General features: G+C 44.3%; 8 protein-coding genes across 8 annotated transcripts; 2 read left to right on the top strand and 6 right to left on the bottom strand.

Moving 5' to 3' along the window:
• Positions 1-17: 17 nt before the first annotated feature.
• SAMD00019534_020980 (hypothetical protein) lies at positions 18-503 on the bottom strand (the record flags this gene model as incomplete). The annotated part of the gene is made up of 1 exon (XM_012902689.1): positions 18-503. A coding segment is annotated over one exon (486 nt), but the record flags the coding sequence as incomplete, so codon positions are not given.
• A 278-nt stretch (positions 504-781) lies between these two features.
• Positions 782-7275, bottom strand: SAMD00019534_020970 (hypothetical protein; the record flags this gene model as incomplete). The annotated part of the gene is made up of 5 exons (XM_012902688.1): positions 782-1542; positions 1602-1773; positions 1842-2114; positions 2187-6435; positions 6527-7275. Coding segments are annotated over 5 exons (6204 nt in total), but the record flags the coding sequence as incomplete, so codon positions are not given.
• An 808-nt stretch (positions 7276-8083) lies between these two features.
• Positions 8084-9640, bottom strand: SAMD00019534_020960 (hypothetical protein; the record flags this gene model as incomplete). Its single annotated transcript, XM_012902687.1, has 1 exon — positions 8084-9640. A coding segment is annotated over one exon (1557 nt), but the record flags the coding sequence as incomplete, so codon positions are not given.
• Positions 9641-10234: 594 nt separating this feature from the next.
• On the top strand, positions 10235-11597 carry SAMD00019534_020950 (hypothetical protein; the record flags this gene model as incomplete). The annotated part of the gene is made up of 5 exons (XM_012902686.1): positions 10235-10515; positions 10596-10869; positions 10944-11081; positions 11162-11312; positions 11386-11597. 5 exons carry the CDS (start codon positions 10235-10237, stop codon positions 11595-11597), a joined length of 1056 nt encoding a protein of 351 aa, XP_012758140.1.
• Positions 11598-13372: 1775 nt separating this feature from the next.
• On the bottom strand, positions 13373-15068 carry SAMD00019534_020940 (hypothetical protein; the record flags this gene model as incomplete). The annotated part of the gene is made up of 3 exons (XM_012902685.1): positions 13373-13849; positions 13907-14026; positions 14106-15068. The coding sequence occupies 3 exons, from the start codon at positions 15066-15068 to the stop codon at positions 13373-13375; spliced, it is 1560 nt and encodes a 519-aa protein (XP_012758139.1).
• A 1127-nt stretch (positions 15069-16195) lies between these two features.
• SAMD00019534_020930 (hypothetical protein) lies at positions 16196-17436 on the bottom strand (the record flags this gene model as incomplete). The annotated part of the gene is made up of 3 exons (XM_012902684.1): positions 16196-16218; positions 16462-16804; positions 16891-17436. 3 exons carry the CDS (start codon positions 17434-17436, stop codon positions 16196-16198), a joined length of 912 nt encoding a protein of 303 aa, XP_012758138.1.
• Positions 17437-19133: 1697 nt separating this feature from the next.
• On the top strand, positions 19134-20658 carry SAMD00019534_020920 (hypothetical protein; the record flags this gene model as incomplete). The annotated part of the gene is made up of 4 exons (XM_012902683.1): positions 19134-19677; positions 19758-19834; positions 19925-20509; positions 20587-20658. The coding sequence occupies 4 exons, from the start codon at positions 19134-19136 to the stop codon at positions 20656-20658; spliced, it is 1278 nt and encodes a 425-aa protein (XP_012758137.1).
• A 559-nt stretch (positions 20659-21217) lies between these two features.
• Positions 21218-22379, bottom strand: SAMD00019534_020910 (hypothetical protein; the record flags this gene model as incomplete). The annotated part of the gene is made up of 4 exons (XM_012902682.1): positions 21218-21518; positions 21595-21895; positions 21970-22090; positions 22158-22379. 4 exons carry the CDS (start codon positions 22377-22379, stop codon positions 21218-21220), a joined length of 945 nt encoding a protein of 314 aa, XP_012758136.1.
• Between the last annotated feature and the right edge of the window lie 1280 nt (positions 22380-23659).

Raw genomic sequence — 23659 nt, 5'->3', positions numbered from 1 at the left:
ACATATATGATTGTCTAGGCTAACCATATTCCTGCCAATGCTACATCCAACAGTATTAAAACTGGAAAGATACGATGATAATTGGCAACTACTCGGCTCAATGTTGGATGGACCACTTTGTTCACATAAAGGTTGAGAGGATCATTGCTCCATAGATTGGTCAAGTAGGTATAGCAAGGTACTTGTTGACGACTGTTGCAAAAGGTATCCGATTGGGACTTGGTGACATTGACCTCGTAGAACTTGTTGACAGACTTGACTTGCTTCATACCAAAGACGTTGAGGTTCAAATCAAACTCTGGTGTATAGCATTCTCTTATAGATCCAAACATTGTAGAGAACATTCCATTACAAGTGACCTTTGTATGACAATTGATTACATTGCAATTACCGCCAATTGGCAATACAAATAATTCAATGCATCCTAATGTTATATGTAATGTAATAAAGAACAATACCAAATAATCAAGGAATCTTTGTTCCTTTGCATTATACTTTGCCATTCTTTTATATATTATACTTTACTATTCTAATATGACTGATTATTCTAATACTAGATTACTTATTATCTGTATTTACAGGTAATAAGAAGTATATCGAAATGATGATGTGAAGCATTAACACTTCTTTGTTTGTTTGGTCGAGATGGGATGAAGGGGTGTCGTTGATGTGTGACACCCTCTGACAAGTTGTGGGATGATGGGTGACATTGGCTCGCTTCATGATGTCCCTTATTACTATTACAATGTAATAATAATAATAACATGTTATTTGTTTATTGAGGTGGGACGTCAAACTCACGACTGCCTCGCCTTGATCTGCCTGTACGCTCCTCTCTAACAGTCAGTTGGTTGGAATTACGCTTGAGGAAATTGGGCAGTATAGATGATGATGAGGAGATTGAAGATGATGACTCTTTGATAGAGAGTTCGTCGTATGACTCCTCTGTCAACAGCGACTCGTCGTCCTCCTCCTCGATGACAGAGACATCGGGCAACTCGGCCTCCTCCGACTCGTTGATCTCGCCCCTAATGTACTTCTCCATCTTGAAGCTCAGTCGCTTGTAGCCATTCTCCAACTCGTTCTGGAAGGCGATCTGGTCCATCTTGATAAGAGTCTTGTTGAGCTGAAGTGCACGCTTGCATTGCTTCAGGAACTCTGTGCATCTGCTCTCGAGCTCACGTATCGATTGCTCTGGCCAGTTGGCCCTGTTTGATCTGGCCAAGAATCCTCTGCACACCTCCAACGCACCGGCATTGACCTGTAGCAGTACAGATCCCTGCAGCACACCCTGCAGTGTCTTAATGTTTGGTGGCTGCTTATTATTCTCCATGGCCAGCAATCTACTCCTCTCCTGTATAGTCTCGATACTGTTCTCAATTGGACTGATCTCAATCTCCTTGTAGCCAATGATTGGATATCTTTTGAGCATTGATGGTGCTGTTCCTTCGATCGTGATGATCGACTTCCTATGGAACTGTTCGGTGATGGATCCCTGAGTCTTGCCACTCAATGTGAATGGTGTTATAAATACAAACTTGTCTGTTTGATTGGTTAGCATTCCATGTCCATCCATCCCATCAATCAATCAATCAACTTACTTAGGTTAGTGTGTCGATCAAAGTATGTTGGACGAGCTTGTTCACGCTCAAAGTATGGCTTGACTGATGTGATCTGGAGGTACAACTTGTCTGGCTCCAAAGTGCTCCTATTCACTCTATTGCTGTCAGGGAACACAGTCACCATCTCTCCAAGTCGCTCCTTGTAGAATGTCTTGAGGGTCCAAGTTAGTATGTTGTCCAATCACTCATTCAATCAATCAATCCAATCGATTAACATACCTTTAGTCGATCGGCCAATGCGAATAGATGAGTTAGCTTGGGCTCCTTGTAGACAAACTCGACGCCATCGAGCTCTTCAAACTTCTTGCCGTAGAATCCAACGCGATAGTATCGACCGAGTAGTCTTGACTTGTTCTCCTCAGCCTTTACAATCTGATTGTACAGCTCATGCATCTCCTTGTATATTGACGCAAGCTCCTTGTAGTCCCTTGTTGCCTCGCACAAAGGTACCATCAACTTGTACAACAAGATTGAGAACTCAAAGCATTCAGCCTGGATAATATGATTGATTGAGTCAGTGAGTGATTGAGTTGGAATCATTCCAAATGTACAAATACTACTTACATTCCTAAAGTCATTCATGGCTGAGTAGATGGCACTCTGGAGACCCTTGATCGAGAACTTGGTCGAGGTGCACACACCTTCATCTTCCTCGACGACAATTTCGTTGAGGTCTGGATTGATCTGGAGGATGAGTGAGAGGTCCAACTTGCATGGAAGCAGGTTGTTCTGATGGAGATAGGCGTTTATCAGGAGGGCGATACGGATGCGACAGACTCCCGCCTCAAAGTAGTTCTCTTGCGAGATGTGGATATCGGCCAGCTCCTCCAGCCAGTCGACACGGATGATTGGCGTGTCAGAGTAGCCCGAAGCGATCTTGGAGTACAGCTCGTGCACGGTCTCGGGATCAGCACGCTTCTTGGTCTTGTTGATCTTGGCAGTGTCGCGAAGGATCTTGATGAGCTTGGTGCTCATGGACGTGATCTGTTGGTGGAAGCGTTCCTTGGCCTGTTTGATCTCGGCGCTGCTCATGGTGGCCAGTCGTGCAGTTGAGATGAGTGGCGCGTGGTTGGGCAGGCCCACCTCGTGACTGGCGTAGCACGCCAGGTTGGACAGTGACTGCTCCAGCAAGCTCTCCTCAGTGACGAATCGGCCGTCCGTGACCTGGTTAGAGAGGGCGATCGTGGCCTGGATCTTGATGCGACCAATGTTGCCAACCTCTTGGTTGTTGAGACGGAACAGCGAGTAGAAGAAGGCTGTGGCGTCGGTCATGACTGAGCGTGTCACCGAGCTGCAGTACAACAGAATGTACTTGCAGAGATGACCGGCGAATTGGTTGTTGCCATTGAACAGATGACCGCGGAACTTGAACACGAATGAATGTAGCGTGGCCAAAAGCGCAGAGATAACACGGTGCGATTGTTTGAGTTTGAGCAACGTGAGGATCAGACTGTAGACGGCGGGCATCGTCGAGCTGGTCGAGTCGGCGAGACTGGCGCGGAACAAGACAATGTAGTCCTCGACAAAGTCCAAGATCACCAGGTTGGCCTCGGCGCACAGTGTGTGGTCGTTTGGCGAGCTTGAGCGTGTGCGACTAACACTTGGCGATCGGCTCACCTGACGAGACAGGTCACCGAGCGACTGGAAGTATCCGCTGACGTTGGGGCTAGTGTTGCTGCTGGGCAGCTGCTGCATTGGAGGGGGCACACCGCCACTCGTGTTGAGCGGGGTCGATGAGCCGGATGTCGACTCGCGATCACGCTGTTCACGTTGTTGATTGCTAGCCGCCACCAACAAGGCCTGCAGAGCGCTCTGGTTCAATGAGGTTGCGCTTGTACCCAGTGGCAAGGACTGTGACATGGGGTCGTTGGAGTGCGGGGTCATGCCGCCACTTGTGCCCAAGTTCATTGTGCTGGCCGCCAGTGAGCCTCCCTTGTCCTTTGACGACGATGAGCTGCCCTTCTTGAGCAACTTGGTGATGGAGCTTAGTGGCAAACCACCACTGCTGCGTTCGCTTGAGGATGACGAAGAGGACGATTGTTCTTGCTGTGCCTGGATGCTGGGCGAGTTGATTGGTGTCGTGTTCGCTGAGCCCTGATGCTGCATCGCCATCTGTTGTTGTATGATCACTGTGGCCTTTTGTGTGGCGGCCGAGTACTCAAAGGCGCGTGCACAATACTTGAGCAACTCGAACAGGATGTTGATGCGCTGGGGCATCTCCTTGGAGATCCACTGCTTCAACTGGACGCGTGACAAGTTCTTGATGATGAACAACACGCTGGCAATGAGCATGCGTCGCTCATCGTGCCCGGCCACGTTGTACCAGACCTTGAAGCGCTCGTACTCGTCGATCAGTCGCATGATCAGCAGCAGATATGTCGAGGCCAGACGCTCACGCTTCTTCTGGTTGAGGTAGCGCACATCATACTCGTGCTTGATGAGGATGGTGCCGAGTGTGGTGAGCGCGACCATGCGCACCTCGGTCGTGTTGCTGTAGAGCGCGTCCATCACCTCTCCAATCAGCAGGCCAGACAGCGGATGCAGCGAGCTGAACTTGTTTGTAATGTTCTGGATGTTGGATATTGAGTGCGGGATGGGCAGGTTGACGTTGACGTAGTGCTCATAGTCCGTGAGCACCTTGAGGAAGTCAAACTTGTAGAACAGGAGCGTGGTGCGGCGGCCGTCTTTGGCCTGTGCCGTGTGGGCGTTGATCTCATTGATGTACATGAAGGCCATGTCGACGGTGGTGCCACGGTCATACACTGTGAACAAGTCGCGCACGAACAGGCTCAGACTGTTGTTGGCCTCGGACTCGAGACGCGATGGTGGGGCATCAGAGTGCATCGATGCGTTGATGTTGTGCAGGACGAATGTGACCAGCTTGGGCAGGTACTTGTTAAAGTCGGCGTCGTACTTGCCCTCGCGATTGCCTGGAAGCACGTCGGGCGTGTCGTCCAAGAGTGAGAGCGCCAGCGATTTGATGATGAGGTCGTAGATGAACCACGAGAATGAGAAGAGCATGCCATTGCTGACCTTGTCGACCTGCTTGCCGTTCTTGCGGAACATTAGGTAGAACAGCAGACGCGAGCATAGTGCGCTGTACACGGGCACCTTGGTGCCCTTGGGGTTGACATAGACGTGGCTCACGTACGAGACGAGCAGGGGCACACGGCAGTTGGACTCGCCGAGGTGTGCCTGAACCTTGGCCAATAACATGAAGATGGCCTTGATGCCGTTGATACCGACGGTCGTGTCGCGGTTGCATATCACAAGGATCATCTGCTGGAAGATGACTGGCAGGAAGCGGATGGCCTCGGCCGCGTCCACATCTGAGAAGTCGTTCAGCATCTGATTGATCTCGTTGTCTGTCACGCTCTGATCGCCAGACAGCAGCAAGAACTTGTTAAGGTGAGTGTTCTGTGGGAACACGCTGCTGTTGAGCACCATGTTGAGCTTGAACAGCGGGCGGCCGCTCTCGAGCATCGTGGGGTGGTCGTCAAAGTCGCGCAGGTAGCGATCGGTGGGCTCGCTCAGCGCCAGCGGCAGGTTTTGCAGGCCGTCCTGGATGATGCGGCGGTCCTTGTAGATGGGCAACACGGAGAAACCGATCAAGTTCTCTGTATCCTCGTCCTTCTTCTTGTTGCACACGACGTGGTACAGCTTGAACAGCAGGTGGTGCTTGGTAGACAGAGCGAATGGCAGGCGCACCTTGATCTCGTCGACGTAGGTCGGTGTCTTGTCGTGGTAGTGCGTCTGGGTGAGGAAGCGGTTGGTGAGGTTGAGACTGCCGCCAGTCTTTCCGTAAAATACGGCGAGGGAGCGTGACGTCAGCATGTCAGACTCGCGCAGCTCCACCTTGACAAACACGTTGCGTCCATGTGCCTTGGTAAGATTGATTATATCGGGGTATATGTACAGATTGTTGACGTAGCTGCTGTATGGCAACTGGTCTTTCTTGGCGGCGAATGTGTGGAGCTCGCGGATCACGGGGATCACGGCGGCCTCGCCCGATGCCGCGAGACGAGAGATGTCGCCAGACGATGTGGACGACGAGATCTGATTGGAGGAGGAGGAGGCTGTGAGCGATGTGGTGATGAGTGGCTGGCTGGGTGCGAGGTGTGCGTTCAGAGGGTCCTTGCTGATGACCTCGTTGAGCGATGGGTCCAGCAGCAGGGTGTGTCTGGGCAGCTCGTCTGCGGGCTTGTGAATCTTGATTGTGAGTGTGCCTTGGAGAGTTCGCAGCTTCTTGCGCTTTGACGGGTCCTTGAGCTCAGAGATCAGGTCGTCCAGGTCTGAGTTTGTCTTGGGCACCTGCTTGAGCAGATAGTCGCACTCAAACACGCCATGCTTGACGTCGCCAGCCTCGCCAGTCAGGGGGATGGCGGCAGCACTGAACATCTGGCGGTGTGCGCCAAGGCGTTCGCAGAACTTCTTGACCACATCATCTGTCTGCTTGAGTTTGCTCTTCTTGACCTCCTTGAGGTTCTCCTCCAGTCGCAGGTAGGGCTGACGAGCTTCATCTGGGTCACCCTGCAGTACCTTGTCGACACGCACCACAATCCAAATATCATTCTGCTGGCGTGCTGGCAGTGAGACAACCACGTGCTTGGCGCCCAGTCCCGTTGCAGGGTCGTTGATATCGGTGTATTTGGACAGCAGTTGTCTGTGCTTGTCATTATTAAAGTCAAAGTAGAAGTTTTCTGTGAGGCGGCACTTTGTGGCCGCATCATACAAGTGCAGTGAGCAAAAGAATGGCTCCAACTCTCCAACAACGAATGCCAATGATTGCAACTCAATCAGAACATTAAGTACTCTGTCATCCACGGATTGATTGATTGATTGATTGGTAAGTGATGGTAAGTATGAGTGAGTGATGGATGCCCAAGGCCCAAGTCTCAACATACCTTGGTTTAGTCCACATGTCTTGTGATCCACGATTGCATATGGACAACTCCATGCCTGATCCCCAGTTGTAGTCTGGACGGAAATAGCGGAGGAAGCCAAGTCTGCCTTTGCTGCGGTTCTCTTTGTTGTGTGCGTCTGTGGCGGCTTCGTCATCGGGACAGCGGAGAAGCTCATTCTCCGTGTCAACAGACTCGTCGCGGTCGGATGTTGATGTAGTGGCAGCGCTCATTATTGAACGGCGACGATCCACATCAATGTCGCAGTCGTACTTGTCGTTCTCAAACTGAACCAGACGCTCGGGATCCTTCTTGAAACGCTGGTAACGACGCTGGATGGTGCGACGTGGGTCCCTGTATGTCTTGATTGCCTGCTGGATGTAGGGCGGCACCCTCAGGTCGGTCTCCCGCAGTGTGTCTCCCTCGGCGCCATAGTGGAGCGTGGCCTCACGCGTCCTGTGCTGCTGGGGCACGACAAGCGATTGCACGTCGTCCTCTGGATAGGAGATCATCTCCTTTAGTAGCGGGTCATCCTTTACTGTAGCCGAGTCCATCTTGCTCTCGATGTACTGGCGGTAGCGGTGGCTGTCACTACCAGTCTGTTGTTGTTGGGCACTCAATATACCCATGGCAGAGTTTGCCAGATTGTTGACCTCATTGTCCATCTGCATTTGCATTGTAAGTGATGTATCTGGCGTGAACGATTGTAAATCAATCTTGGAATCAGCCATCAGTTTGTGTGATTGAGTGATTGATTGAGTATGTGATTGAGTATGTGATTGAGTATGGAAGTTGTTATTAGTATCTCTTTTGAATGAATAATTGTATGAATGTATGAATGATGAATGATGATGTGAGTTGACCTTGAAATGGTGCCAATAAAACTGGGACTAGCCCTCGAGGCATCGATTCGTTGTTGTCCCCACACACAAACTTGATCAAAACGGTTTCCCAACAAAACTCACATACCCCATCTGATTTTTGATCAGTTTTTTCAACTAAACTAAACGTGTAATAGGTCTTTCACCCCTGCTCCCACACTCCGATAGTTGATCGTCCCTCAGATCTCAAAGTGTGTGTTAGCTACCCCGACAACAAACACATACCACCGTGGAGAGTTGGTTTGTGGACATAGGCCGGATAGAGAGGGGGTGCAAGTGGCCTTTGTAACTGTCTTGTTGTGGAGTCAGAGGAGATCTCTTTCGGTGGGGCGGACAGCCAGCCAACAACGGAAGTCGGGGTGCAGGGTTGGGACGACCCAACTCTGTAAGCAAGTACTACTGTATTTTACAACTTCCCGACATACTCTGCAACTCTAGATATAGTTGGTGTTGCAGTATGTTATCCGAGTAATGTATGCCTGCCACTGAACACGTGATGAGTCAGTGATTGGGCCAGCCTGGAAGAATGACCGTAGCATCATGTCCCGGTTAAGAACACTGCAAAGATTCCAAAGTAAAGTGGCTTTAGATATTGTTGGAACGACTTGGAATAATGATCATTCATTCATTAAATCATTCAATCAATCATTCCTCCTCCTCTGTTTTTGATGTGTGACTACCACTTGTCTATCCTCATGGTATCTTTCTCTTGAAGATGCTGATACATCTTGAAACACTTGTCTAGTTGATGTGGCTCATGGGCCATTCCTTTCTTGACACAGATTTGTTGCGAGGTCTTGAAGTAGTCCATTAAGATGGGTTTGTAGACGGGGTGAGCACAACGTTCTATGATCTTGATGGCGCGTTCAGTTGGACTGAGACCTCTGACATCGGCCAGGCCCTGCTCTGTGACAAAGATGTCAATATCATGCTCGGTGTGATCAATGTGTGAACAGAATGGAACGACACTGGTGATACCCAGTGGGTCAGACTTTGTTGGACGTGCTGATGGGGCGTGCATGATTGATATGCGAGCGTTTCGGTTAAAGTCGCCACTGCCACCGATACCATTCAACATCTTGGAGCCGAGCACACAGGTGGAGTTGGCGTGGCCATAGATGTCAAACTCCACTGGTGTGTTCATTGATATCACTCCTAGACGTCTGATCAACTCGGCACTGTTTGAGATTGATTGATTGCGCAGGATAAACTTTGAAGAGTACAACTTCCAGTGATCATACAATCGTTGGAAACCATCTTGAGAGAATCTCAACGATGTTGTCGAGGCATAGTTGAGTTTGCCATTCTCGAAAAAGTCCAGGAAGGTATCTTGGATCACCTCAGTCCATACGTTGACATGATCGAATGGGCCCTTGCTAATACCTCCAATCACAGCGTTGGCAATGTTTCCAATGCCCGACTGGATTGGGAATAGGTTGCTTGGCATGAGTCCACGATCAATCTCACTCTTTAGGAACTGGATGATATGTTGTGCGATGGCCTTGGACATCTCGTCCTCACCTGATGACTCTGGCGTGCTGTCTGGGAGCTGGGACTCGACAATGGCCACAACCTTTTCAGAGTCACACGGTATGGCGATGGTACCAATACGATCATCGACTCTTGTCACCTGGAATGGCTTGGTGCTGGGTGGACCGGCGATCCTCGTAATGTCATGCGCTCCCTTGTATGATGGCATACCTGTGTTGAGTTCGATGATTATCTTGTCTGCCATACTGACCAACTCTGGAGCCATGCCAACACTTGATCCCAACACAATACCTCCATCCTCCAGGATCTCTGTTGCCTCCACTATTACAACATCCATCTTTAGTCGACCGTTTGTGTAGTAACCCTTGTCAATGTCGTCGGCAAACATTCCAAGATGGGCATCGGCAAACTGCATACGTCCAGAGTTGATGGCCTTGCGTAACCTGCTACCGACTTGATGTGGATAGCGTCTTTCGATCATATCGAGTGATGCCCAACGATCCTCTGTCTCTTCACCAGTTGATGCACCAACATATAGATTGAATCGTAACTTTCCTTGCAACTTATTCTTCTCTACATGATCGGCCAATGCAATCGGTACCTTTTTAGGATAGTTTGTTCCTCCAAATCCTGACCATCCAATACTCTGTCCATTCTTAAACATTGGAATGATATCCTCTACATTTGGTACAATCTTTTTTAAAAGGCTTGTCCTTGCAATCCTACTCTTTAATAATGCTGACATGAATTGATTAAGTATTATTACAAGTATATTTACTATATTATAACTTATATTTAAATGGTGTTACAAATGATAAGTTCCATTTTAAACCCCTTCTACTACTTAACATCGACTTCAACTTCATCGGGAGTGTAGTGTGGTTACAATCAAACAAGCTCCAACAACGATCGTCCATGGACCAATCCCATTAAGCCTAGACATCAACTATTTAGGATAAAAATGATGGTCATCAGTGAAGACAAGACATGGAGTAAATGGTAGTATTATATTTTTGTTGTGTTGATTTGATATCATTGTTGATCAATGTAAGAGATATTGTATTATTTACTTACAGATAATAATAATTAACAATGTTATACATGGGTGAAATGGATAATGAGGTCAACCAACTAAATGAAAGAATATGAATGAAGATCCAAAGTCAACAATGTTTGACTTTTGCCTGAATTGGGAAATACAGGTGCAGTGAGTGTGTTTGATGAGCCTTGAAGATCATTCATTCATCCACAAGTTTAGTCAAAATACTTGTTATTTGTTTGAATCTGTAACTGTATCTGTATCTGTACAGATATTAAAAAGGAAATAGATAGATAGATTATGTATAATAACAACAATAACAATAGACAGTTCTTGGTATCAGTAACATTGTTGTTGGTAGTGTCAATGACAATGTTGTCATGGTCGACAGCATCGGCAGAGGCACCAAGTAGATTCACACCAAAGTATAGAGAGCTGAAACAATTGGCATTGGACAATGGAGGCTATCTCGAGTTGGACGGCACCCAAACAAAGAAGCTGATATCCACTGGCAACAGACAGTTCAACATGATCATGTTCCTCACTGCATCAGACCCACAATATGGTTGTTCAATTTGCTCGTATGTCACTTTAACGACAACAACACGCAGATGATGATGATGACTAACATTCAACTCAACTCAACTCAACTATGTTGTAGTCTAATCAAACAAGAGATTACAACATTCTCTACATTGTCATATTTGGAGTACTTAAAGTCGGACAAGTTTGATGACAACCCTCTGTTCATTGTTGTCTTTGAGTTTGAAAAGTCACAGGAGCTCTTTAAGAAGTTGGCTATTCAGACCATTCCACATCTGGTGTTTGTACCACAGGGCAACTCTGAGTTGACCTTGAAGAATACCTTTGGCAGAATGGATACATTCTCCAAGAAGAACCTTGCACTCTGGATTGAGCGTGAGACACAGGTCAAGGTATGTATAGTTGACATGTTTGATCATTCAATCATATCAGAGTACTGACACACATACACATGGATACAAAACAGATCGATATTGTATTACCATTCTTTGAGAAGTATGGTAGTTACTTTGGTTTCATTGCCATATTCCTGTTTGCTCTACGTATCCTTATTGCCATCTATCAGAACAGAGCCAATCCAATGATGTGGATGTTTATGTCTTTCGTAAGTCAACATGTTGACTCTATCCTCATCCAGTCCATCACATCTAACAATCAAACACAATCATATTATCCTTTATATAGATGGTCGTTGGAGCGGTACTATCTGGTGTCTTTTACGTGTTCATTCATCATCCACCATTGGTTGATGTTAGACGTGATGGATCAGTCAGCATATTCTCCTCTCAGACTCGTGGACAGACAGTGGCCGAAGGTGCAATGATGGGCGGACTATGTATGTTGTTAAGTTGATGTGATGTTCAACAACAACAACAACATTATACTGACACACTCAATCATTTACTTAGCTCTGATCATATCATTTATGTTTGTATTCTTGGCAGACATTCTACCAAAGAAGCGTGATTGGTCAAAGTCACAATGGAACGCATTCTTTATGGTTGGATTCATTGGATTCGTCACTGCATTGATGGTACTCAGCAAGTGCTATCAGATGAAGTACTACAGACCAATGTGGAACATTCCAGATGAGTTTAGAACTCTACTAGGTGGTAGATAAACAAAGACATAAATCGATAGAACTGGTCAACATTTGTCAACTAGCTGCTGTTGTTTTTTTTTTTGTCATTACTTTTGTTTTTTTTTTTGAATTCAAAAATATCATCGTCGTCGAATGATCACTACCATTCGTTCATTTGTCATTCATTCATTCATTGCCTTTACATAGAACAAACAAATAATACCTACAAATATTTAAATATCGATATAGACCTACTGCTCGCAGTAGATCAACTCAACATCAGAAGCTACCAAATGTTCTATTGAGAGCCAACTATTCAGGTAGGTAAAACACTCAAAGTCAAACGGTCTCGGACAACGGTTGTAAAGGTGTACAGTGAACAGAAGGCGATATCTAGAGATGTAGACTAAAAAAAAAAAAAAGTTGAATGAGTTTTGATAAAAAAGGTTACGCCTTATGGGGGGCTCGAACCCCCGACCACGAGGTTAAAAGCCTCGCGCTCTACCGACTGAGCTAACAAGGCTCTTGTTTTGAGAAAAGACGTTTGTCCTCTTTTAAGAAAAAACAATCGCGGCCGAAATTTTTTAGGTTGAGCCAACAAGGCTCTTGTTTTGGAAATAAATGTTTGTCCCACATAAAGGAATTCCAACTCCTACGAATTAACAACCTCTCAACTTATTTTGGTCGACGGGATAGAGACAGGGAAACTAACCGGCAGTTCATTTATTAAGATATATACAGGGCACAGAATAATAATACAATAAGAAGTGATAATAAATAGTTCCATGTCGTTGAATGGCCACTACTGTACTCCACTTCAGATGTAGTAGAATGAGAGGTGGATGTTGTTGGATTTGGAACAGTTGAGTTATTCTTTCCAGTTGTTGATGGTTTGATTGTGGTTGAAGAAGTGGTTGTTGTTGTAGTCGAGGTCGATGTTGACTGTGTCGGTGTAGGTGAGGAACCTGAGGATGGTTTGTAAGAGGATTGAGATGATGAGTATGTTACATAGTTTGTATAAGTTGATGATGAAGGTGGAGAGGATGAAGAGGATGGTTTGTTGGTAGTGGTCGATGATGTTGAAGTGGAAGTAGTTGATATTGTAGTAGTAGGTTCATATCCATCACCTCCATATGTCGTTGAAGATATTTGATTTGGATCCTCATATTGACCTGATATGATCACTGATTGAGCTGTTGTATATTTTCCAGAGGTAATACTAGCAGCACCTCCACCACCAGCATCATTGGCATCTGATGATAATGTTCCTATTGACGATGGAGCACAACATATTTCTTTTATCAATACTTTTTTGTTGGTTAGTAAGTTGAAAATATATAAAATAAATTAGAATTATATTTCTTACAAGTAATAAATATTGATATTATAATTGATTTCTTGAAGTTATACATATTTAATTACAAATAGTAATGATACAAATAATTTAGATTTAATAAATATATCTGATTGACTCCTAAGTTATGATTAAGTAACCTAAAGAGATTGATTTATTATTTTTATCAAACCGACAAATAATGATTGATGATTGAAAATATTACAATGATCAACTATTGGATGGTATCGATCCAACCGATTGATATTTTGAAAAATCGAGATTGATTGGTCAAACTGAAGTGTTTTTGGAAATATTGACTTGGTGGTTGAGGTCATTTTGGTTGATCTCATTGCACTCACACATTATAATAATTTTTTTTTAATATTATTTCTATAGTACGATGGATTGTTGATTTATTATTTGATCTATTTTTTGATAGATTGATTGATTAATTGAGATGTTGGTCCTTGGAATAAGCTTATTCCTCCCTATGCTGGCATTGGTTCATCTTGTAGTTGGCATAAGCATAGAAACCATACATGCTTTTGAATCCCAGATGTTCCAACAAAAGAATGATATTCGTCTCTAATGGAACCTCGTCAATGTCCAAACCACCATCAAACAACGACTTAAAGACATCAAAGAGTATTTGGTTAGAGAATGAATCCATAAACTTATCAATACCTCCACGTTTGGGCCATATATTATGTTGCTTTTTCTTCTGGCCTTTAGGTACTTTCTTCAAGAGCTCTCTAACCTTGAGGGCCTCCCATAAAGCAATAAAAATTGGGTTATTGGTCTTATGGTCATCCTTAATGAATATCTCCAACATCCAGAGCTCAAGCCTAGGACCGTAGAATCTATTCATCTTCCATAAGGATGCACCTTTGTCTTGTCTGTCGTTTGAGTTGGGAGCAATCTTCTTATTCTCCTCCTTCCTCTTAATCTCCGCCTCCTGTAATAATAACGTTTAAGTTTAATTATTATTTTATGTTTCATTTTGAACACTTACTCTTAGGGTGTCAAGATAATTATTCCTTTTGGTATCCGAGAGAGCCAAAAACTTGGCAGTAGCATTTATGGAGAATATGAATTCATTAATCTCCATAGTTGATTCAACAGATCTGTCCCTCTACAGTAGATAATGTTTGAGTTTGAATGTATTAGCGTTGATGTTTAGTTATTCATTTTGAAGTCTAGAATGTACCTACAATCTGTTTAAACTTGGAAACGTTATCCTTGAGAATCAAGGAGGCATCACTCATATTCATCCAAAGGAAATCCCAACAAAACACCTTCTTAACCTTGGTGACCATGTGTACAGGGGTCATTGAAGTTGAAGCTGTTGATACCTGAGGGTAAAGAGTCAATGTGCCGACGGTGGTGATCTCTGGACATATATCCGTTGGGGAGGAAGAGGTGGCAGTTGAGACCTGCGGATATATGTGCATTGCGGTAGAGGCGTTCTGGCAAATGGTCATTGGGGTGGCGGTACTTGCAGTGGCAGTGGTGGCGGCGGATGCAATCCATTGTTGGTGAGCATTGAAAGATACTTGATCATTTGTTGGATACGTGTTTGATTGGTAGGGATATATTGGTTCCAACGTAATTCTAAGTTGGCAGTTGTACTGTTTGAGTATGGTGATGCTCTGAAGTGATTGGGTTGGAGGGTACATTTGTGGTGGATTTGCTGGATGGGCACTCCATTGATGTTGTTGTTGTTGTAGGTAGTGTTGAATATTAGGGGAATATTGATTTATGATGTTCCCCAACTCCATCGAACATGGAGGTAGTGAGATGTTGTTGTTGTTGACATTTGAAATCGGGATGTTCACGTTGGTCAAAGGCAAGGCCTGGGGAAAGTAGGTGGGCTGCAATATATAATTGTAGTCATTGTTGTTCACAGAGTGGGGACTGGTGAAGTTGAGTTGTCCAATTTTCATTGGTTCTGGATCGGTGGAGGTCAGTGCTGCTTTAGCCTGATTATATTCATCGTTTGGAGGTTGAACAATGTCATTGACGACTCCAACGTGTACACAATCGACATTTGCAACACTACCATTGGACTCATCCCTCACATTGAAGTAGTGATTGACATTGTCGTTGGTGGAGTAGAGATCACTGGAAATGAGTGGTCCAGTGACACTCTCCAGGTCAGAGAGGAATTCCTCCATTTTGGGTGTACAACAATAATATATATATATATATATTTATATAGTGATTGAGTGTATTTAGGAGTATTAAAAGTTAGTGTTTGGGTTGTGTTCTCCATCCTAATTAACATTGGCACTCCACCACAACTTGATTGAGATATCATATCATCCAGCTGCAGCCATGTTGATCCTTTCGTGAATGGTTGTCTGTCCGGCTAGGTTGAGAGAGGACCGATATACACAATCTCTATTTGATCTGAATAGAATACCGATTGATGGGCGGGTCCAATACCCCCCGCTCAATCAATCAATTAATCAATGATGCGTGTCCAGTCCTGCTGTGCACCCCATTAGAAAGCAAATTCACCACCAAGTAGGCATACTCACGCAAGGTGGACCTCGAGGGGAGGGCTGAAGGTGCATCATGCAAATGACCCGAAACCAGCGACGACACCTTTTTGAGACAGAAATCTGATTGGAAGTTGGTTTGGTCAGGTGATGTTGATGTTGATGGTGTTGTTGGTGTTGTTGTTGGTGAGGCGATGATTGATTATGTTGAGCTTGAAGAGACGGACGAGAGGGTGTGGTGGCTGGCAATGCAACAAACATCCTCGTCATCAACCATCCATCCCTTTGGATATGTCTAATGGGGAGGGAGCTACTCCAATGAGGGTGTGGGATGTCGTCATTGATACATGTTTGTTTATGATCTCTGAACAACTTAACTGACTGAGTTGATGAATAAATAATATAAAGAAATATAATTGAATATCTTTATCTCTCTATCTCTATTTCTGTCCTCACCAGTGCAGTACCTTGACATAACTAATGAATGAGTGAATGAATGAATGAACAACAACTACAAACAAAACTGTTCAATGATTCCAAGCGATGACTCACCATCACGCCCCACCTTGTTTTCAAAAACGACAGAGACAATGTCATCTTCATGTTGTTGTAACTACAAGTGAATAGACAGAGAAGTGAACGACGGGAATAATATTAGTTGTGTGTATCTCAGGTCTATTGAGAAAAGGGTTTATCTGGAGAAGCCAGACCCTATTACTCATTCATTCTTTCATACATTATCCACCGAGACTGTATCGATTGACGACATTGGTCAACATCCATCCACGACCAGTTGCAAACTAGATATGACCATCGGTATTTGCTTTGTGATAGTATTTATTTGATGGATTGATTGAATGATTGATTGATTGAGTGTTAATGATGATTGAATGATTGCGTGATTGAGTGATGGATTATTATTATTTAAACCTCATCTTCTTGTTCATTGGTCTCATGGCCCTAAAATCCATAATTGTATCATGGATACGTCCATAGAACAACCTCATTCTTTCCTCTTTGTCTGTCGTATGGTACTCATAATGGGATAGGATTCTCCTCAACATACCATCTCTTCTGGACTCTAGTCTAGAACAATTGAAGTGAATACCATTGTTGAATAGACCAAGATACTTTCTGTATAGTTCCTCTGGAACTGATTCCTCGAGAGGCTTCAACCCACCACATCGGAGAGTTGGCCAACGGATAAACCGAGTACCATCCAAGACACTCTGAGCCTTGAGTACCTCCCAGAATACCTCAAGTATTGGATCGTTTTGGTTCCTTCGATAGGTCGCAAGGATCCAACACTCATGAATTAGTTGGTGGAATCGACTAATGGTCGATTCACCGAGCTTCTTGTCCAATCTAGCATTTGAGTGAGAAGGAAACTCAAACTTCTTTTGAAGAAACTATAATTAGTTGTTCATCGATGTTGATGGATTGAGTAAGTAAACATGAATGAATGAATGAATGAATAGAACGACAGTCTACATACCTCCTTAACTTCTTTCTTGGTGAAACCATAAATTACCCGGAGTATAATAGTTTTGAACTTCTCGGACAGTTCCTTCATTGGCAGGTTATAGTGGCGGAAATGGAAGAGAAGAGTGACTCCATGATTGGTGACGATATATTCATCAGTATTGGGACCTGATGGCAATGTTGTCAACATAGTTGAAGGAGGGAATAGCACCTCATGACCATTGGACACGGGGATGGAATGATGTAGTTGGGGAACCGCGGCGGGGCCATCTTCATCAACCGGATGTGACGACGATGGTGGAAGATCATTATCAAAATCAATTGTTACAACTGTTTGATATTGTAGTTGTTGTTGTTGTTGTTGTTTGTTGGGAAAGAGGATGTTGGTGATGGTTGTCGTCTCTTGATCCCGAACAAATGACGAGCTGGTGGTGATCGTGGTCGAGGTCATGGTGGTAGTTGTTGGCTCATGGACACCATCATTGGGGGAGGAGTTTGGGGGGCTCTCATCTCTGACACTCAAATGTGATGAAGATTCCACAGATAATACTGGCATCATAGATGGATGATCGTTGGCAGGTAGGGACGATGAACAATAATTATTATTATTGTTGTTGTTGTTGTTGTAGGTAGGGTTGAATATATATGTGTCATATATAGCCAATGGAGACACATATGGAAGGTCTATTGATGGTAATTCATTGGAGGAATCATCACGGACGCCGAACAATATTGAACCTTCATCCCCAGATATTGTGTTGTCCACCATGAACAGAGAAGCCTCTCCAATCGAGCTCATGGGTAGTTGGAAGATGGTATATTGTTATTGTGTATGTATAATGGATAGAAGGATAACAAATAATTGGATAATTGAATAAATGAATGAATGATTGGGTTTGATGTTGAGTTGCCACCTGGTTTGGTCCCTTACATCCGTGGAGCCCTGCCATACATGTACCATACATCCATACATACACACATCGATGGGTCGACGGATGTCAAGGCATCACGTGATTGTGATATCAGCTTGTGATCATTCGTGAATGGGTGGTAGTGGTGGTGGCCACCCTTAGGTACATATCAATCTCTTGATTGATCAGAAGATATGCCGAAAAGGTGTGGGACAAGTAATTTGCGGACCAATCCGCTTGGCAGGCCGTCTTTTCGCACACACTCTCAATCAATTCGTGTCCGGCGATGAAGCATTGTGGGGGGCCTTTATGCCTGCAAACAGGACAGGACCCATGGCAAGGTCAACTCATCCATGTAGAGGGGGGTCAATATGGTCGATCCAAAAGGACTTCCAGGTCAGCTGATGATGTTGTTGTTCATCCTCTGACGTGTGTGTGAGTTGATCGGGGGGAAATTTGATTGGAACTTTGAATTGATGATGGTTCTGAATGTGTAAGTGCGAGGGCCTAAGTGTAAGATAGTAATATCTTGACTAGTCAAGTGTGTAAGATGAACAAAATGAGGGAGAGGTGTCGTCATTGATAGTTGTTTATATATTTAATGTGAATTAATATTAGATACAAGTGATGTGATGAATGATTCATAGAGAGAGTGATTGTATTGAATGAATGAATGGCTTGGTATCATCACGTCTTTATCTTTGTCTTTTATCTCTCTCTCTATCACCAACTTATATTCATTCAATTATAAATGAATGAGTGCATAAGAGAGAGAGAGAGATTGAATGAAATGATGTATGAACAAAGGATACAAACAACATTATTACTTGATATGATCAACGAATGTGATTCCATCAATCAACCAACCATTCTTTGATTTATTTATTTTTTAATTTAATTAACACACTCTCATCTAGTTTGATTGAGTTGTGATGTGAGGTGTGTGCGTGTGTGTGTGAGTGAAGGGAACAAAGTACATGTGTGTTGTTCAAGAACAAGATATATAATATATAATAATTAATATCTACAGATACACCTTGATATCAATGTTCATCAATTACTAAGATATTACCATCAATCATTCAGTCAGTTAATCAAGTCTCAAGAATCATTCAATCAAACAATCAATCAAATCAACCAATCAAACATTGCATCTGTGATCAAGATTGATAGACGTTGGTCGCTTTGTGTGTCGCGAGTTTGCAAAGGAGGTCAACAATATCATCATCATCATCGACAACAGAAGCAGCAACATTGTTATCTCAACAACATCAACAACAGCAACAGCAACAGAAGATACTACACAACAACAACATTAGATCAAAGACTACAACACATTAATAGAATGAATAATCTTAGAAGTTCTACAAGCTCAATAGATGAGACGTTTCATTTGTCATCATCGTCGACATCGACATCGACATTGTCACTGTCGTCTTCGTCCACCTCGCTGCCCAACTCTCCAAAGCTCAATCATTCAGTGGGCGGCACTTCAGCATCATATCTCAACAGTTCAAACAGCAGCACTAGCTCCATCTCCAACAACAGCACCAGTATGCAACAACAACTTCTAATGAACAATAGTGCAAAATCGACATCGCGCTCCAACTCTAGTCTGAGTCTGTCGTCGTCACAGCCAGTGTTTACGCGCATGGCGTCACTGAGTGCGCTGCCCTCGGTCAAGTCATCGACGAGCGAGACGCTCACGGCCTACCACGAAGAGTTCTCCAAGCCAGTCTACGATCTCTTCCAGCACATCAAGTCGGAAAACAGACTCAAGGAGGAGTTCCTGGCACTCGAGTATGCCTACCAACAGTCAAGTCACTCAACAGTCGAAGGCAATCTGAAATACAATACATCAAAGAATCGCTACACCAACATTGTACCCTGTAAGTGATTGATCGATCATGGACCAACCCATCTGGATGGCGACACATCACTAACTGACGACACTCATTCATCATCACAGGGGACACGACACGAGTCAAGCTTGAGAAGATCGATGGCTTGGAGGGATCAGACTATATAAACGCTAACTTTATCGCTGTATGTTTGGATTGGACCTCGCGACTAGCCCTCAACCAATCAATCACTCATACTCACTCATACTCAATCAATCCAATTCAATCCAATCAGGGAGGAGAACATTATAAGCAATACATATGCACTCAAGGACCATTGCAGAACACTTTTGTTGACTTTTGGAGAATGGTCTGGGAGAATGGATCAACAATCGTTGTTATGTTGTCAAAGGAGTTGGAGAATAGCCGACCAAAGTGTGATCGGTATTGGTCAGAGAGCGACCGCATCGAGTACGACCAGTTCGCCGTCAAGATGACCAGCATTGTGCGCGACCTGCCCCGCGAGATCATTATCCGCACCTTTACACTCACCAACTCGCAGCTCAACCAATCGAGGATCATTACACACTACCAATACGAGGGGTGGCCCGATCACAACGCGCCCAACGACACAGAGCCGCTGCGATATCTGATGCACCAGATCAACACGAAACAGAAGCAATCGATTGAGCGCGATGGCCAGCGGGCGCCTATCGTCGTCCACTGCAGCGCGGGCGTTGGTCGCACCGGCACCTTCTGCACCGTGCACATCGTCATGAGCAGGATAGACAATGCCGCAGAGAATGATCGCATCAACTTTAACATTTACTCCATCGTCGACAACCTTAGAAAGCAAAGACCTGGCATGGTACAACAATTGGTATGTCGGGGTTTGGATGTTGATTGGATGTGGATGTCACATGAACAAGACTAACAATGTCGTCATCAAATCAATAGGAACAATATCTGTTTTGTTACGCTACGATTGCCGACGAACTTAAGCAGCGCGAAAAGGCGCAAAGTCGATGAGGTAGAAGCGACTCTATGTTTGTCGCTCGTCTTGTCGTGTCATGATAACTGACGATGACGACGATGATGGCAAACATAGATGGTACACTCCTTTGTATATTTCTCAAACATTCGACAGGCTGGCGCGCAATGGCCAGCATCCCTATCAAACAGTTTCACACATCCAGCCACTTCCATTCATCAATGGTCATCTCTCATCACAACTCCACACCTCGCCTATCTTAGCCTAGCCTAGCCCTTGTCTATGGCGCTGGCAATGACGACAACTACGACAACTAGACAACAACAACAACAACAACAACAACAACAATATCAGCAGGAGCATCGATTAGTCTTGTATAAATCAAACCAACCAATCATACATACCAAACAAACTCAACCTTCAACTACCAATGACCAACTTGATAATAACAAAGAAGAACCTTTCTTCAGTGTGGAATGGATATCAACTACTTCCTACTTTAACCAAACAACGAAACCCAACCAGAGTAGTTGTAGTAATTGGATGGGCGGAATAACTGTTGGACGACAGGGTCGACACTCATAGCTAGCTAAGCCTTTACTTCTTGTTCTTCTTCTTCCAGGCCTTGACAACCTCACCATCGTTCTGGTTCATGGCAATGATGCCGACCAGTCTGCAGATGGGTGCCAGGATGATGTCAAAGAAAGGGAAATAGAATGGAGTCAATCCAGGCGAGAGAATGGCGCACAACTTGGTTGGAATGTCCACTGCGATATGATAGTCGCCACTCTCTACTCCCTTGACAATGGCATCGGACACCACCTTTGGTGAGACGGCCTTGCCTCCTCCAGAGATGATCTTTGTCTCTTCTGGCTTTGTAAGGTTCTCCTGTGCATAGCTATATGTACATGTACAGTGTTGGTTAGAAAGCTAGCTTGGCAAATGATGTTATAACAACAACAACAACAACATACCCTGGTGTATCTGTGTCTGGTGGATAGACGACAGAGAATGATATCTTGTAGGGCAGTAGCTCAGACCTAAGAGTCTGGGCCAGTCCTGCAACGGCAAACTTGGCAGGACAGTATGTAGAGTAACCTGGCACTCCGATAAGACCACAGGTGGACGACACAAACACGATGTGACCACCGCCATTGTCAATCATATGTGGGACGACCTGCTTGGTAGCATACAATGTACCAAAGTAGTCCAATTGCATTGTCGACTCAAATACATCATCGCTCTGCTCAATAAAGTAGCCTGGTACTGCCAGACCTACAAGATTGATTGATTGATTGAGTGAGTCAGCGAGTTTGATTGAGATGATTGAATGAGTGATGATACCCTACCTGCACAGTTGACCAAACAATCAATCCTTCCAATGTCACTCAGTATCTCTTTGAATGTAGCCTGTACTTGATCCTTGTTTGTTACATCACATGAATAGCTTGATAACTTTGCTCTGTCATGCTGTTCAATGTATACATGTCAGTGAATGAATCAATGATGAATGAATGAATGGGCATATCATATATACCTCTGGTGCCTCATCAATGACCTCTCTCATCTTTGTAGTTGATCTTGATACAATGACTACTCTGGCCACATTGCGATTGAGCAGTGAGTAGACCAATTGTTTGCCAATGCCACTTGAACCACCAACGACTACAACATTCTTCTTGTTCAAACTGTATCCCTTCTTGCCATAAGCAAAGAACAGCACCAAAGATGCCACCAATGCCAATATTATATACAACATTCTATCTATCTATATCTCATCAATCAATCTAACTTGGTTAATGAATCACACGACTTCACTGCCTTTTTTCAAACGAGGGTTGGGGTTCGTGAGGGCAAGGGTTAGGGCGAGGGCAAGGGTAAGGGTAGGGTACGGGTAAGTGAATAGGTGGCATGGTTGTCATTATCTTGATGAGTCATTGAATTCTGAGTTTATGGGACTAAGTGTTGAGGACTCATCAAAGAATACACAATCTTGGCCTTGGTACCCAAGGAAGGACTAGACTAACCCCGATCATTCATCAGTCTGAATAGTCATCATTTCCATTTCAAGTACATAATCCGTCCCGTCAGATATTTAAGATTGATTCGACCCCGACGTCACTTAATAGGATTGAAATGATGACTTTAGTGAAGCGAATGTACGCTTTTGGTCAACCTCAGCCATGGTTTAAACCATTCAATCTATCTTGAGCTGGTCAGCAGGGAGGTAGAATGTTGGGAATATGAGATTAATGGAGAAGAAGATAAATTATGAATCCTTCAGGTATGGATGAATGAGTGATGGATACCAAGTCCATCCATCATCGACGACATGAAGTTGACCTTTTAGAGGATGTCATGTTGTGACGTTTAGCGTCACGACAAATACCCGAAGTCTTACAAGTGTTATGCATTGCCTAATTAGAATACAATGTCGAGTGGTGATGGTGCGCGGCTCGATTTCTTTTGATTAACACACGATCATTCCGCAGAACCTTCACTCATACCCACACTCAACTTTTGATATCTACTTTCTAAAGTCTGTTTTTGCATCACTTTGATCATTGGGTGAGTGTGGTGTCTGCGGGAACCCCAATCCTGCAGGCTCCACTACCAAAGAGAACGAGGGAGGCAAAGGGGGCTGGTGGGGAGGGTGGGATGCTAGATACCATCGGGTATCATTTTTGCATCACTGACAACATCATCAACTTCATCCATCCATCACACACTCTTATTCACACAGACGACCCTTTGATTGCTTTGATTGAGCCGACTCTTGTTGTCCATAGTGAGAGAGAGTGACCTGTTGATACTTACTAGCGATCGCTATTAAAGAATATTAATCACTTTTGTTGGATGTTGATGTTGTTGTGTAGCGAGACGTCCCCATCCTAGACCCGTCCGTCCCTACTCGCGTCTTTGCTGTCACACATTGAACCAAAGAGCCGACCAACAACTTCCCTTTGCCATATTTCCTACTTCTTCTCCAACATTCTCTTTCATTCTTTCATTCATTCATCCAATCAATCAAATATCTTA

The sequence above is a fragment of the Acytostelium subglobosum genome (assembly GCF_000787575.1).
Source record: "Acytostelium subglobosum LB1 DNA, scaffold: scaffold3, whole genome shotgun sequence".
In the NCBI taxonomy this organism is placed as follows: Eukaryota; Evosea; class Eumycetozoa; order Acytosteliales; family Acytosteliaceae; genus Acytostelium; species Acytostelium subglobosum.
The sequence above is the reverse complement of the archived record's forward strand: the minus strand, read 5'-3'. Positions and strand labels throughout refer to the sequence as shown.